Raw genomic sequence first — 16,330 nt, 5'->3', positions numbered from 1 at the left:
GATATAAGTATGTTTGTTCAATGAGTTCCCAAATCTGGGATCATTTGAATTTGAAGGTGCACATAATAGAAAAAGAAGGCCTCTTGGTCCTGGGCTCTCCAGGGCCTTACCGGCTTCTTGTCAATGATAATTGATGAGGATGGGGTTGAGGGCAGGGAGGGGATTTTTGTCTTGTTATGAAGCCTGAGCCCCTGGCATCAGTGTACCTAGGACTGGAGATTTACATAGCTGGATGATTAGAGAAGTACTAGGTGCTTGTTTGGTATGTCAAAAACTAACTTCTCAACTTGGCTGAGGTTTAAAGCCTTAGTCCCCAGGTCTGCTGGATGATGCCTAATTCTCCCACTTCACTCTGAACTCTCTTTCCTCATGGTTGCTCTGCACCAAAGCATGAATAACAGGTATTTACAGCTTAAATTAATATAATTTTTACTTTGTAAATTTTGGATTTCTTGATGTAAATTTTCAGGAGTTTAGAATACACACACACACACACACACACACACACACACACACACACACAAACCTACTAGGAACTCAGGAACTTAATTGCTGACCATGCTAAGCCAAACACAATGATTTTTAAAGTCCTGTAAATTTGAGTTTGTATTTAAGTAAATATCATCCTTTCAGTATTAGTCAGGCCAGACATGCTTTTCTTCTATAAAAATGGACATCTTTCAAAATGTGTGTATGTGTGTGTTGTTTTTATAAAGTAATTTCTATATTGTCTTAGTGACCGATTTCATTTTAATATTTCTTTTTCATGCTACATATATGGGTATGAGTTTTTCTTTATAAATCATACAAGAATCCAAATTAGAAGAAACCCAATATTTTACTATAATGCATAAAGAATCTTTTGTGTATTAATCTATGGAAACTTTAAAAACATTATGATATTAATCTAAGACTTTTTTTTTAAGACTAATGTTGTTCTTAGGAAAAAGTGTTTTTGAACACATTAAGATTCCTAAATATATGTGTGATTGGAAGTTTCTGAAGAGCTCCTGGCACCAGAAAACTTGTGATTTAAATAAATTATATCCCAGGATTCTTCTAAAAAGTTTAGTGAAGTACACATGATAATAATGTGATATGTAAGATTATCTCAGACAAATTGGCAATGAGGAAACCAGTCACATCTATCGCAAATGCCTTTCAAATTTTGACTTACTTATTAAAAGCAATAAACAAATTGTAAAAACTAAAAATACTGATTTGTATAGAAATATTCAACAGCTTTTCCTCATGATTTTTACATTTGATTTTATTATTAAGACAAAAGTACTTACTCTTGCATGTATATTTTCCTGTAAAAGAGGGGAAGAAAAAGTAAATTCATGGAAATCCACATATTTGAGGTAATATACCAGTGCTATAAGACTTTTAAAATTTTATTACAGAACATAAAGTAATAAGTCATTTTCATAACGTTTTAGAGAATTGGTCTCATTATTTTATAATCATGTCCCTGAAGTTTTATTTTACACTTCCTATTAGGTGGAAAACTTGATTCAGATTGTGGTTAGTAAATTTTGATCATTTGAAAATGGATTTAAAGGTCAATTTTTGTTTACATTAAAAAAAGGATCTATTAAACATAATAATAGGAGAAACTGAGATTACAAGATTACAAAGGAAAGTGTAATTGACTTGCAGAAAAGTACTAAACTAGTGACTATCCAGTGCTCTGTAATATCTCTGTATATAGTGTGATGTAGATTATAAACAATTCACCTATTCAATGAGAGAATTCCCTCAAAAACTTTCACTAGGCACTGCTAGCTTTTGTGGCTTCCATTTTGCTCAAGTAAAATTTGGGTCGTTCCAAAGTAGTGATCCACTTCTCCTTCCAACTGCTCTCTATCTCATTTGCTGTTGTTCCCCTATTCTCCCATCTGTGGCACCTGCCCAGGTCTCCTCACTCTTTCTGAAACCTGAAGACAGGCTCCTGCCTGGAGGTCTTTGCACTTGCAGTTCTTCTGCCTGATTGCTCTTCCTCCAGATAAGGCTCACTCCTTATCTCCTTCAGCTCTTTGCTCAAATGTTTCTCCTCGTGATGTCTTCCCTGACCAACCTTTTAAAAACCACGCTCTATCTCCCACTGACTCTTTATCCTCACTCCTTGCTTTTTTTTCTCTCCATAATGCTTTGTCACTTTCTAACATACTATGTACTTCTTTAGTCTCTCTCTCCACACCCACATCCCAACAAGGGCAAGGATTTATGCTTTGTTCTCTGCTGTAGTCCCAGTACCCGAAAAAGTGACGAGAACATTGCAGGGGCACAAAACACATTTGTCAAATTAATTATTTAACAATAAAAAGTGGGAATCATTCAAGTTAAATTTCAGGAACAAGGGAGATGGAAGTTTTTCTCTAAAAGCCTCATGAAGCTATATGTAGAGAAGTAGAGTGATAATCTGTGTTAATCACCTAATCACCTTGATCTCTGGTTTTCAATCTTTTGGAATACAGTAAATGTTTCAATATAAGAAAATGTTGTGACCCCATCACATAATAGTAGTCTTGTCATAGTCAATGATTGAGAAAAAAATTCAATTTTAAATACCTATGCTGAATTTCACAAATTTTAATGAACTTAATAAGTTTTAAAAAATGAATCCCAGTACTCTATGTGGAAAATAATGGTATACATATGGGTAAAGCAATTATTTCTTCACTCTTCAGACATGTTATATGGAGGGATTCCTACACATCTTGGAATAATTAGGTTCTGCTGAATCCAAGACGCCCTAGTTGGGAATAAAGCAGAGAATTACAATTTAAAAAAAAAAAATCAGCAGCTGCCACAATTTTAGGCAATTATTAACTGTTGTTTGAAGAACTCTTTTACTTCAGCGAAAGAAATTGCACTGCCACGACCCCCCTTGCCCAATATTTCCTTTAAGCTCACATTATTTCCCCAATTTCTATCCCCTTCTAATGGGAATTTCTTTTTCCCAATATGCTCTGTGAATCATAGATCAGAAAATTTGAAAACAATTAAATGCAGTTTTCTATTGGAAACAAACAATTGAAAAATGTGATCATTTTGGAACCAAAACACATACTTTGAAGTTGAGAGAAAAGATTGTTCTCTTAACTCCTAGAGAAAACATGGCAAACTTTTTCTCTGTGTCTTTTATTTTAACCAAATAAAACCTAAATATGATAACATAAACACTTTATTTAATGTAAGTGTAACATTTTATGAAGAGGAACCTGAGAGATTTTTCCAACAGGTTTTACCTGTTGGAGTAGTGAAATAGGGGCACTACATTCTAACAGACCCTTTTTATTTGCTCATCGTTTTTTAAAAATCTCTCTTTTAGGAGAAAACTTTCCAGAAGTTAACCCCAGCCAAGGACAATTCAGGAAGAAGGAAGTTAAATTGTGTTCATTTACCCCTTTATGGGATAAAGTAACTTACTGTCCACCGCCACACCGCCTACCTTCGTGGGCTCATTATAATTTGACTCAACAATTAACAGATGTTTTTATATGGCTATTCCTTAAGGATTATAGTCTTTGTTCAAACATGATACCACATAATGAGGAACTGAATTTCCAAAAGTGATTTCAATCTTTATATTGAACATGCCATTGGAATACTACTATGAAATACAAAATGTGATGAACAAATTGAGATCTATTCCTTTAGATCCTGTGCTGCATGAACTTTCAGCTTCCTCCCTGAATCGAGAAGCTATAGCAGAATATGAGCAGCCAAAGTGCCCAGATGACTATAAGTTAAAATTTTTCCTTCTATGGACAGTGGCCTTGGTTAGGAAGAAAAATGTAGATTAATTTATAACAACTAGACATGAAGTTAGAAATATGTCTTCCAGCCACCAAAAAATTTGGAAAAGCCCCTTCATTCTTTTTCTGTTACAAAATAAACAGATCTCTATGGCCTCGAAAGGCAACAAGGATTTGGCAGTATTTATAACTAGAAAAACAGAAAAAGGAGGCAGCAGACAGGCTATTCTAATTATAGCTACACTGGCATTTATAGCTATTCTATTTTTTCACTTTTCCTCATACAGATCAGAAACCTTAAATAACCCCAATGAGGCTGAGTAACTAGATCTTTAGCAAGTAACTTCCATAAATTTGGGGACTGTACTAATACAGTATTTCATACAATCCTAGGGGTCACTAATGCAGCTCTGTAAATACTCCTTGTTGAACAAATGAAAACATGAAGATTTCCAGGTTGTATGCTATGGATGCAGATGTGTTATTGTGCTCTGGATAGTTTAGTCTTTTCTGTCTTAAGGTCTCCAAACCCTGCAATTACTGCTTAGGTTGTCTCTACAGTTGAAAATAGCTCATGTGCTTCGGAGAAAGCAGCGAGTGAGTGATGTGGGCATTTCTCCTTCTAAAGTAGTTCTCTCTTTTTTTTTTAAATTAGTTTCAGGTGTACAAAACAATGAAAGTTGGAGCATTTCATCCCTCACGAAGTGATAACCCCCCCAATCTATTACCCCCCTGACATTGTATATAGCTATTATAATTCCATTGACTCTATTCCCTGTGCTGTGCTCCACATCCTGTGAATGTATGTGTATATATATATATACACACACATATATATGTGTATATATATATATACATATATATATATAATTATAATTGACATTCAATATTATTCAGCTTCAACTTCAATATTATTCAGTGACCACACTGCAGTGGTCAGGCATCTACACTGTCTATGAAGTGGTCTCCTTAATAAGACATGGGCCCATCTGACACCCTACAAAATCTTTACAAGATTATTGATTATATTTCCCAAACTGTCTGTCATATCCCCTTGGCAATACTAGTTAACAATTTATGCTACCTAATCCCTTCCCCTTCACCCTCATCCCTACCCCCATCCCTTCTAGCAACCATCAGTTTTTCCTCTATATCTGAGACTATTTCTGTTTACTTTGCTCATTTATTCAGTTCTTTAGATTCCACATATAAGTGAGATCATATGGTATTTGTCTTTCTCCAATTGCTAAAGTAGTTCTTAACTGGAGTGTGTACCCACAGCCACCTGAGGGGGCTGGTTTTGTCTGGAGCAAAGTTTAGGAATTTGCACTATTAATCCCCATCCCTGGTGGGTCTGATGCAGGGGAACTCACACACCAGGAAACACTGCTCTCGTGTTTCAAAGGGATTCAAAAGCATTTTCTGGATGCAAATATTATTTTCTCTTTTGAAAGATACTGGACTTCAAAGAAGAGCCAAAGTTTATGAGCTCTAGGCTGTTACAGAACCGGGAAATCTCTCTACTATCTTTTTGGAAATTAGTCTTGAACTTCACCTGACAGCGTCTGGTGTGCTATTAAAATTACTCTGCTATTGTTATTCAACTCTCCAGATGGTTTTGCTTATCTACCCACCTAGAAGGTGTGTTCCTAGTAGGCAAGAACTATGGTTATACATATATTTAAAAAATATTTTCAACATTATCTAGCACTCTTAATACATATTTATTAAGCCCTCAATCAATGTATTTTAATTTGGTTAAAATGCAACCTAAGTTGCTTTAAAAATCTGCTTTAACTTCTGAAGCATGAAACCACCCACCTCTCTCGTGGATATTGCTTCAAACCCAGTTATTCTAATATCCTTTTGCACAGTAGAAAATGGAGACCACACATAATATTCATTAGAAATTGGCAACTGTGCACTTGGGCTCCGCTATTTAGCCACAAGGAAAAGGCAGAGCCACAGTAATAGCTCTGACTGATTACTTGGCAAGGGAAATCAAGCCCTTGGGTGTTCCAGACTCTCGTTGGCCTATAAACCTGTTTGAAAACCTGTTTCTCAGAATTTAAAGCTTAGCTCAATTGAGGTCAGTATTATAGTTAATGTCAATAATTCTACTGCTCTCAGCTTTCAGGCAGACCAGTACAATTCATCATTAACTTTATGTTCATGGAAAGGCAACTTTTGGGAAAATAGCTCTAACTTAAGCTATTTTATTTTGATTTTCTTTCCCTTAAGAAATAGTTCTGCCAATATTACTTCCTCTCGATTTTGTGCTTTCTAAACCTTAACACCTTCCAGTGCCTGAAATTATTCCCTAAAGTCAGAATGGTGTGGAATACACAAGATTTGGGACATCACCAGGGCAATAACTCGAGGCTTTCAGAAAAAGATCAAATGAGCCATTGGGTCTGAAAGTAATTTTCAGTAATTAAGGTTTCATGAAGTTTAAAAATTACCTCTGACTTTTGCTGCTTTTTAAGGGGTATGATACTGAGCTCTACTGCCTAGTGGCATGTTCTGACAAGGTCAATTTCTCTTAGGAGTCAAAAGCTTAATGAATAATAAACTAATGTCCATCCCCTCTGAATAGACAGCTCCACTTCTGGTCAGCGGTTAAGAGCACATGACAAAGAAAGGAACTACATCCTCTCCCCGTGTGGACCTTCATTTCTAGGGTTGGAGTTGAGCTGATGACCCAAGGTGTTAGTTGTTCCCTTGCTATAGGAGTTCTCTTTTTAATTTCTAGAAACTGAAGAAGGAAAGAGGCTCAGGACAGACATTTATAGGATCAGATCTTACCACTATATAAGATAGAAAAGGTGTTTATTCACTCCCACGCTAACACTATTATTTAATCCTAGGGGAAAAAAGTATCTGCATATTTAGAAAACTGTGCTCCTAACATATTAATTTATTAATATGGATACAACTTCAGTCTTTAAGCGTTCTCTGGATTGATTTGCTAACACTGAACTAAATTTCAAATGGTGGAGAAATATGAACAGGAGCTCCTTACCACATATTAACTTTAAGAGTCATCTGGTCATATTGAGCTTCTTAGGGGCAGGGTCTAAATCTTTATTTATTTTTGTATTTTCAGCACCCAGGACTATGTTTGGTACAGCACAAGCACTAAATAAATGCTTGTGATTTATGAGGTGTGATCAAAAAGTACGGCGAGTGTTTAAATTTAAAAAAATTTTATAGTAACAGACACATTGCCATTAATTTCTCTCAAAAATACTCCCCCTTGCTTCAAACATATATATCCCATCATTCTTGCCATTTTTCTGAAGTAGTTCTGGAAGTCCTCTTTTGTGAGTGTCTTCAGTTGTGGTGTCATGTCTGCTTGATGTCCTGAATTGAGTCAAAACGTTTACCTTCATGGTCATTTTGACTTTGGGGAACAGCCAGAGGTCACACCGTGCCAGATACAGTGAACATGGTGGATGAGGACACACAGTGCTGTTTTTATTTGACAGAAATTGCTGTACCAGAAGCAATGTGAGACATGGAGCCTTTACTCTGTGGTCACAAAATACAGTGAATGCTGCTGCCGAGTGCCATCCAATGGAAAGGCAGGGATCTTCAATACGGGAAGTAGCACATCAAACCTTAGTAACAGTGTGTGACAAATTTCAACTTCATCGGTGCAGTTGGGTGTGAGCTACAGTTGAGAGAAGGTGTGTTTTGAAGTGTGCTGTAAATCATCCTCCATCATGGCAACACTCCATGTCATACACCACTTCTGCTATATGGCAATTTCTGTCAAATAAAAACATTATGGTGTGTCCTTCTCCACCTTATTCACCAGATATGGCACCTGCGACTTCTGGCTCTTCCCCAAAGTCAAAATGACCATGAAATGTTAATGTTTTGAATTGATTAAGGACATCGAGGGAGCCATGACAGTGCAACTGAAGATACTCTTGAAAGAGGACTTCCAGAACTGCTTCAGAAAGTGGCAAGAATAATGGGATAAGTATGTTCTAAGAGAGGGGGAGTATTTTGAGGGGGATTAATGGCAATGTGTCTTTTACTGTAATAAATTCTTTAAATTTAAACATTCACCATATTGTTTGATCACACCTCATAAATATATTATTTTCCATGGCATGAAAAATGGTTAAAGAACTGTAATAACTCAATGACCAGTAGAGGGCAATAAAGCTAATTAAAAAAACTCTCCCGGCCAGTTTAAACCCACTTTGAAGCCCAGTTCTTGCCTAGAAAGACTTTCTCCATCATAGTCTCATTTAGTCTCCTAATTTCACTTTAATTCAGCTACGAACGTCTTGTACCACATTAGGATTTCCATTAATGCCCCCTACAATAGAGTATATAAGGGGGATGTACTGGAAGGTCAGACTGGTTGGTGTGCATTGATTTATACATCACAACTCTCCCTGTTTGGTTAATTCTTGGCCTAATCAAGACCATTTGACAACAGGTAATTTTTTAAAATCCTTAAAAAGACCACAATAGAATCACTGGGTAAGATGTGGAGTAAGACACTAATTTGGGCTTTAAGTTTCATGTGGTAAAATAAAAAACAAAAAACTGTATATACAGTAAGATACCAATTTCATTTAAAAGAATCACCCCAAACACATGTCCATATTTATGCATATAGATAAGATTAGAAGAAAATGCAAATTGTGGTTATTAATACACGGTTTAGCAAGGAATTAATACATGGAATAGCAAGGGCTTTTATCTTATTCATGCTTTTTTCTATTTTTTAGATTTTTATAGTACATAGATATTTCTCCTGGATTAAAAATAAATGTATAATATATAGCACCTCCCACCAATAATTTGGGGATGAGGAGAAAGGTATGACTAGTTTTCCTGAAACCCACTTTAACAGGGCCTGACTTGTGTTCGCCAATCTCCTCTCTTTCTCCACAGTGAGTCTGGGGGAAGATGAGGGCCCTTGAGAGAGTCACAGACATTCCACTGATTTTATTATCCCATGTGCTACAGTGACCACAGTGCCACGCGTTGTCTCACGTATTCCTTGATCTGTGTGGAGCAAACAAGTAACAACAGCTTTAAGGAGGGGCTTTTCTTCCATATTTCACTTCTTTGATACTGCATTTTTCTATCTCTACAGATCCCCAAATCTTCTCCCATGTTATTTTTAGTCATCTTTGCAGGGAAAAAAAATAGTCAATCAGGGTTTCTGGAATGTCAGCTTTTCATAAAGAGAACGCAAAGTAGAGCTTTCAGCAAGCTTCATAAAACCTAGGATTTATGTGAGAACTTTCATCTACATCCAGTTAAAATGTTCCCTGCTAGGCAGGCAGCTGAGAGTGCATGGAAATCATCATTTGAAAGGGCCTTACTTTAAGGACTGGATGCAGAGGCTCAAATGTTGCTTCAGCTCTTCCTCCTTTTCATAGGACTCTAGTACACTGTGCGCTTCATCGTGATGATAGCAGTAGATTTTATAAATATCCTCCAGAGGCCCTTTAATCTGCAGGAATATTTCTCCTGATAAATAAACAAAACAAAGGCAAAATGATATCAAGTCAGACCACGCTGGCACTTCGCATATTCATTATGCCACAACTTTGACTAGTGTTAAAAAGGTGGATGGGTTCCACTTTATCCCCAGGTTATTCAGGAGGGCTGGAAGATATTAAGTGGCCTGCCTCCCACCACCACTTTTCTTTTTCTTCTTTTCTCCCTCCATGTTCCCTCCCTGTTTTTTTTTTCTCCCTTCCTTTCTTTTATAAAACAAAAGATAAAGAGCTTAACAGAGCTAGGCAGCAAATGAAAGATGGTTTTCTCAGAGGTAACCGGGTGTATGGCTGGCAGGCAGGAGCCTGGCTAAGGGCAGCACGTTAGAATCAGTCCCCGTGAGTTTGGATCAGGCTGTGCTACGCACTTGGACAGGTTCTGATGGATAAGTTATTTTTACCCTCTGAACCTGTTTACCCATCTGTAAAATGGGGACAATAATAGATCTAACTTCATACGGTCATTATAAAAATTAAAGAGATAACGTGTGTGCAGTTCAGAGTATAGTATGTACATGGTAAATGCTCAGAATGCAGCAGTTATTGTTAATTTATTAAAGTTATGGAAAATGAAATTTCAGGTGCTACGTAAATCATTTTTAAATATTTATTCCACTAACATTTCCTGAGGTTCTCTAAAAGGCAAGCAATGGAGCTTAGATAAATAAAATATTTTCTTATATGTGATGATAAAAAGAATCAGCCATTGTTTCTGTTAAAAAAATAGATATAATAAATAAAAGGAAATAATGTCAATTGGATAATGCTAGGAACAAGGTTTACAAGTATGATATGACCGTCTCTTCATAAAGCAGCTTGGGCTAATTGTGTCCAGCATTTAAGGAATCTTTTTTGATAGTATGATAAAACTGGATCTATAACTGATGGTTCAGGAAGATATCGGACAATAGTTTGATTTAATCTCCCACTCCTTCACTTAAAAATGTGTCTTAACCATCCACTGCCCAACCCTGCACCGTGTTAAGATGATTTGGGATACACAAAAGAAATATGTGATAGGGTCTACTCTCAAAAACATTGCAAATTTGGAGTTGATAATGATTTGGAGCTGAATTGACTGGAAGTGATATGGACCTATCATAGTAAGAACAGCAAGTCGTTCTTCCTTCAGAAATAGAAATGCCCTTTGTATTTTCAGCATGTTTTGCATGCACTGGCTGTTCAACTCCTTGTATATGTAGGAGGAGAAAAGAGGTTACTTATCCATATTAAATAAGGATGGACAAATCTGAGTTTAAAATAAATTAGTGATTTTCCCAAAGTCCTAGCAGGAGGTGGCGAAGCCAGGATTAGCGATCATATCCTTCTCATTTTTTTCTTCAGGCTTTAGCTTTCCATATGTCAAAACAGTTGGACACTGTGCTAAGTGATACATTTGGAAAGAAACAGAAATCACCGTCAAGTACGGTTTTTATGGTGAATTTGGGAATGACTTCTTAAAAAAAAAAAAAACACCTTTGAGCCTCAATTCTCTCATTTGTAAAGTGAGACTAAGTGATAGTAATTCTTGGGATGAATTTGAGAATTAAATGAGATGTGAATGTAAGAAGTGCCTGACACTGACAAGTTGCTTAATAAATGTCACTTGTCTCTTAATGCTGCTCTACTATCTCTAGAATTAAAACACTTGTACTTTTCTAATTATATCCAGCCAATAAAAGACTGCTTTTGTTTTCATTATATGAGATTTCCCTGTGATTATTGCTAGACTCTGTGTGTCCTGTGTGTGTGTGTGTGTGTGTGTGTGTGTGTTCATCAGTGCTTTTTTGGATTTGTAAAGAAACTCAGCATCTGTGAGTATCTTTGGAACTGAAGAGATGAGGAATTCTTGTTTTGTCGCTGGGATTATACTGGGTTGATCCTTCTATCCATAGAGGTCTGGTAGATTTATTCTTCAAGACAATGGACACACAGACAGTAAGAAATAGAGTAGTTATAAGAAGAGAAGATACATTATGATAGTGACTAAATTGAGGGTTAGGCCTAAGATGAGGAGAGCCTCCCAGTAACAGCCAGGTGGCCAATGGGAGTGAGGGCTTTGGTTGGGCGAGGGAATTATGGCCCAGAAGGACAAGTGAGCGGCGAGGCTCAAAGGAAGCTCAGGAGCAAGTCAAGGAGAAACCAACTGAATTCACACAGCCCAATACAAGTTGAAGTTGTAAATATGGATGTTCATTACAAAGCAGCTTAGAAACAAAGAAAGAAAGGTAGGGACGCCCTCATAAATCCACAATAGGATCAAGTCAGAAAGCCAAAAAACAAAGGGCAAAGACATTTATTTTACACACAATGAAACCATTAATTGTAAATTCCCTTGTATTTTCTTTAATGGAAGTGGTCTAGTTTGAAAGAATTTATAGCTCTCCCCTTCACAGCAGAGTGGAATTTTTTACTCTTTTCCAAGTAAAATTCTTTTGGGGCTCTGATAATAATTATTAAAGTTAAAAGGTATTTAAGTACTATAATTGAAAGTCATTTATTCACCCAAAGGCCAAGTACAACACTGGTGGGCAGAATATTTGATTCTCCTCCCAGCCCTACCAATGTATTCTGCTTCATAATAGTGCAGATGAAGCGATGTGTCTTGCAGCAAAAGAAATGATTCTGTTTCCACGGTAACATAACTCTCGGCTGCGTTTCTTTAGCGGTGAAGGACAACTGCTCTATCTAATGTATATGAGTTGGAAGGGATGATTAGGAGTGGAAAAGGGACTGAGCCAAGACCAGTGAAGGTAATTTCACTTCTGGCAGCCTGACACAAAAGCACCAGAATCGTATAAAATAAATATAACTATTGTGTAGTTCTTTTTAAAAATTCTACAACCCAAGACTTTCTGCACTTGCTGCCATGCAAAAAAGAAAAAAAATGCACCCTTTTCAATTTCCTTAGTTATCTCCTTTAAAAACAACTCCCAAGAATATGGAACACCTTTTATGTCCTGGTATCATTGTTTCTGTGTTCCACATTGCTCCCTTCACTAATGTAAATATATTCATGTTCTTCTTGGAGGCCCATGTCTTCTTTACTTCCAGATCCTCATAGCCAACCCTAGATGTGCCATGCCAAGCGATGCAGCCTCTGTATTATTCTAACACCACTCCGAGGTGAACTTCCCCTGCAGGTAAGTAAACCAGAGTAAACCAATGATATCCAAGAGTTCTCCTTGAACTAGGCTTAAAAGGGAATGAAGTAGGTATAGTCTTTATTTCATCCTTATTTGGCAACAATTTAATGAGTGACAATTATGAACTAAGCACTTTGGTAGGTACTGCAGATATGAAAAATCACCACTTACCTCAAGGAACTTATAAAGGGAGAAAGAACAGACTCCCATTTACCACATTAAGTGGAAAGTATGACAACAGAGCTATAAAACACAGAGAGTCGTCTGTCTCCTCGAGGACCTTTGAGCTATTTCTATAACTGTCTCTCCTTGAGATAGGAGCTATGAGTTGGGCAGAGAGACACCCTGAGGGAGCAAGGTCTTTTCAAAAGCTGCAAGTGGTTTCATATGGCTGCTGGTACCCTGTCCGTGGGGAAGTTTCAGAGGAGGCTGTATTGGTAGGCAGTGGCCAGATCCTGAAGGAGCTTGTGTATCAGGAAGGAGATGGAACTCCAGCCTGAAGGTAGTGGACAATCACTGATGGATTTGAGACAGCAGTGATTAGATTGTGTTTCAAAGATTACTCTGGGAGTTAGTCGTATGAAAGATGGAATTTAGGGGAGGAGATAGTGAGACTGGAAAAGAAAAACCAATTGAAAAGCTTCTGTAATAACACAAGAAACAAATAATGAGGGCTAAAACAGGAAGTCATAGCACTTAAGAGACAGTGCTCTAGCATCACCTGCCTGCTTTCAAATCCTGGTTTTACCATTTACTTTTGTGACATTTGGGAAAGTGACTTGATTTCTGTCTTCCTTAATTTCCTTATCTGTAATTGGGAATAGTAATAATAGTACAGTCATTTGAAGATTAAATGAGTTAAAATATGTGATATATTTATATCAGCAGCTGGCATGTGCAAATAAATGCTCAATGGATGTTAGCTATAATCACTAAAACAAAAGCGGGGAAGATGGAGAAGAGGGAAAGAAAAATGGACATTAAACATACGTGAGAGATAAAACAGGGTAATTCCAGGTATATCCCAGGATTCTGGTTTCAGTGAGCACGTGGATAGACAATGACAACAAGATAAGGAGTAGGTTTAGGAGGAAAAACAGTGAGTTTAGTTTTAGATGTACCATGTTTGAGTCACCATAGAATATTCAAGTGGAGCAGTCCTTAATGGAATTGGCTACATGAGCCTGGCATTCAGGAAAAGAAGATCTGGAGAAGAGATGTACATCTGTAAACGATGGGCTGTGAAAGCCATGAATTTGATATGGTCACACAAGGAAGTTCACAGGATGAGGAGACAAGAGGACTTGAAACCCACAAGCTAGGGAACAGTAACACTGAGGGGAGCCTACAAAACTGAGTGCAGAAAAGCTTGAGAAGTCCCAGCTAGGAAGAAGACAGGAAAACTGGCATTGGTGTCAACAAAGCCAAGGACAAAATAGTAAGGAAGAATGCAAAACAATTGAAAAAGTCTGTGGGTATAGGAACCTGCCATGTTCCCTAATGTCAGTGCTCCCCCTTTTCTCTAGCAATAGAATTGTTGCTGCCCCAAATAAAAACTACATTTACCAGCCTCCATTGCAATAGATGTGGCCAGGTAATTAAAATCTGACAATGGGATATAAGTAAAAGTGTCCTGTGGTAATATCTAGGAACTTTCATTAAGAGGAAGTTTAGTTCATCTTTTACTCCTCCTTCTCCATATTTTCCTCCGTCCTGCTGCTTGGAATTTGGATATGACCTTATCCATGAAGACAAGGTAAGTGGAGCTATTGGCTGGAAGATGTTTGTATCCCAGAGGACTTTGTGGAACAAAGCCGCCATGCAGGTGTAGATTAAATGTCTTTAGACATTTACATAATAGAGTGAACATTACCCAATGAACATTTAATTTATTTAAACTAGTAATGTTTTGTTTTGTTTTCTGTTTCTCCCAGCTCAATTTAATTCCAATCAACACACTATGTTTTTTTTCTTCTTCTATACAAAAATATTTTGGGAGAAATCATGATGAGTTGAATGTCCCCTCTTTACTACCCATAAAGTTTTCTTCAAAAATTCTATACAAATATCGCATGAACTGTTACTTCTAAAGAATATTATGGATTGAATGTTTGTTTCCTCCTAAAAGCCATATGTTGAAGTCCTATGGTGCAGTGGAATGATATTTGGAAGTGGTGTCTTGGGAGGTAATTAGGTTTAGATGAAGGCATGAGGGTAGAGTCCCCATGATGGGATTAGTGTCTTTATGAGAAGAGGAAGAGACACCAGAGCTTTCTCTATCTGCCATGTGAGGATACAGTGAGAAGGTGGCTATCTACAAACCAGGAAGAGGGCTCTCTCCAAGAACCAGGCATCTTGATCTTGGATTTTCAGCCTCCGAAACTTTGAGAAATAAATGTCTATTGTTTAAGCCACCCAGTCCATAGTAATTAGTTATGGTAGCATGAGCTGACTAAGACAAAGAGTTTAAAGTAGGAAGTTACGTGTATTAGTAAGAAAAAATATGCAATAAGTTTCAACTCTGAAAACCAACTACAATGATGTTAAAAGAGAATTTTAGTTAAAACCTTAAAGCATAATTAAGGTCTAAAATATATCCCAAAAGACAATTCTGTGGTTCTAAGTAAAACTTGTCAAGACAGAGTATTTAGAATACAGACAAGGGGTTGGGATGGCTACAAGGACAGAGGGTGGATATGGCCCACTCCCTGGAAAGAAGGTCTGAGATTGGGTGAGATAATGCCAGCTTCTGGTTATCCCTTCCCTGAGTGACACACACAACGGAGTAAATATGCCATTTCTAAGTGAAAGAGATTTATTGGCAGTTTTCAACCAGGAGTTCCAAGGAGAGCTCTCCACAGTCTGCTTATCTTCCGTGGACAAGAGCCCAGCTGCTGGGACTAAACAAGGCAGATTAGCCTGCCGAAATGCCACATCATTTCTATATTTTCTTCCTTCCTTCCTTGCTTCCTTGTGTTCTCTAAGGGAGGATAAGGTAAGGGGGGAAGTGAGAAGGAAGAAGATGGAAGAGTAAATGCCTCCTACAAAGCTCATCATCCTTTGCCTTAAGTCTCATTTATTTCCTATATTACCTGGGGATAAAATCGAGTATTGAGGATACTCAAGGGATCCTGGTTAGGGTTATGAAATTCAGACCAAATTCAGGGTCCAGGTGGTACATGCAGCCATGGAATTAAAACAAGCCAATCCCTTGAGTATCAAATTTATTAAAATATTTGGAAAAAGCACATTATTTTCACATAAAAGAGTAGAATCGGAAATTTACATGAATTCTTAAGATAAAATGAGACTACAAAGTTATTTCATGCCCATGGCTGTGGCTTCAGGTCATAACCCCACATTTCCTGGGGCTCCAGATAGTTCTCTTCTGACAACAGGAATATGTCAGTAAAATTTTTTTCAGAAGCATTAGAGTAAGATAAGCTCAGAAAAACGTGTTCATTGGATTTGACAATTCTGAGGTCTCTGGTGACATGGTAACAGCAATTTCGGAGGAGTGGGTTTCAGAGGAAATAAGGGGTGAAGAGTGGGAACATGGCAGTAGCTGGATCATAAGAGAAAACAGAGAAAGAAAGGGAGACATAGTGGAATGTGGGGTCCTATCCCATGACCACCACTGTGTCCAGTGCCAGGGAGGATGGTGTCATAATTATGGTGAGGTCTCTCAAAGGAGAAACCATTCCACCACGGAGACAGCATGCACCCAGCACATCTGGCAGTGGCAGGTGTGCCCTAGCAGCCGGGCAGGACAATCTGAGGAGCACTGGTGAGCAGTGGAGATAGATGGTGTATCATATGTAGTTAGACTGTGTTAGGCACAGCGAAGGTTCCCTTCTGACTGGGTCCAGAGTTAGGGATGCTGTTTGGA

The 16,330-nt window shown here is 37.6% G+C and overlaps 1 protein-coding gene across 1 annotated transcript in view; it reads right to left on the bottom strand.

The window, feature by feature from the left end:
* ARHGEF38 (Rho guanine nucleotide exchange factor 38) overlaps positions 1-16,330 on the bottom strand; it is a 120,752-nt gene that overhangs the window by 37,017 nt on the left and 67,405 nt on the right. Inside the window, exons 4-5 of the mRNA XM_033106284.1 lie at positions 9,119-9,266; positions 1,296-1,313 (exon numbers count right to left, since the gene is read on the bottom strand). Coding sequence (XP_032962175.1) covers positions 1,296-1,313; positions 9,119-9,266 — 166 coding nt within the window. The remainder of the gene's footprint in view (positions 1-1,295; positions 1,314-9,118; positions 9,267-16,330) is intronic.

This window comes from Rhinolophus ferrumequinum, chromosome 5 (assembly GCF_004115265.2).
Source record: "Rhinolophus ferrumequinum isolate MPI-CBG mRhiFer1 chromosome 5, mRhiFer1_v1.p, whole genome shotgun sequence".
Classification (NCBI taxonomy): Eukaryota; Metazoa; Chordata; class Mammalia; order Chiroptera; family Rhinolophidae; genus Rhinolophus; species Rhinolophus ferrumequinum.
This window is presented reverse-complemented; position numbering and strand designations above follow the sequence as displayed.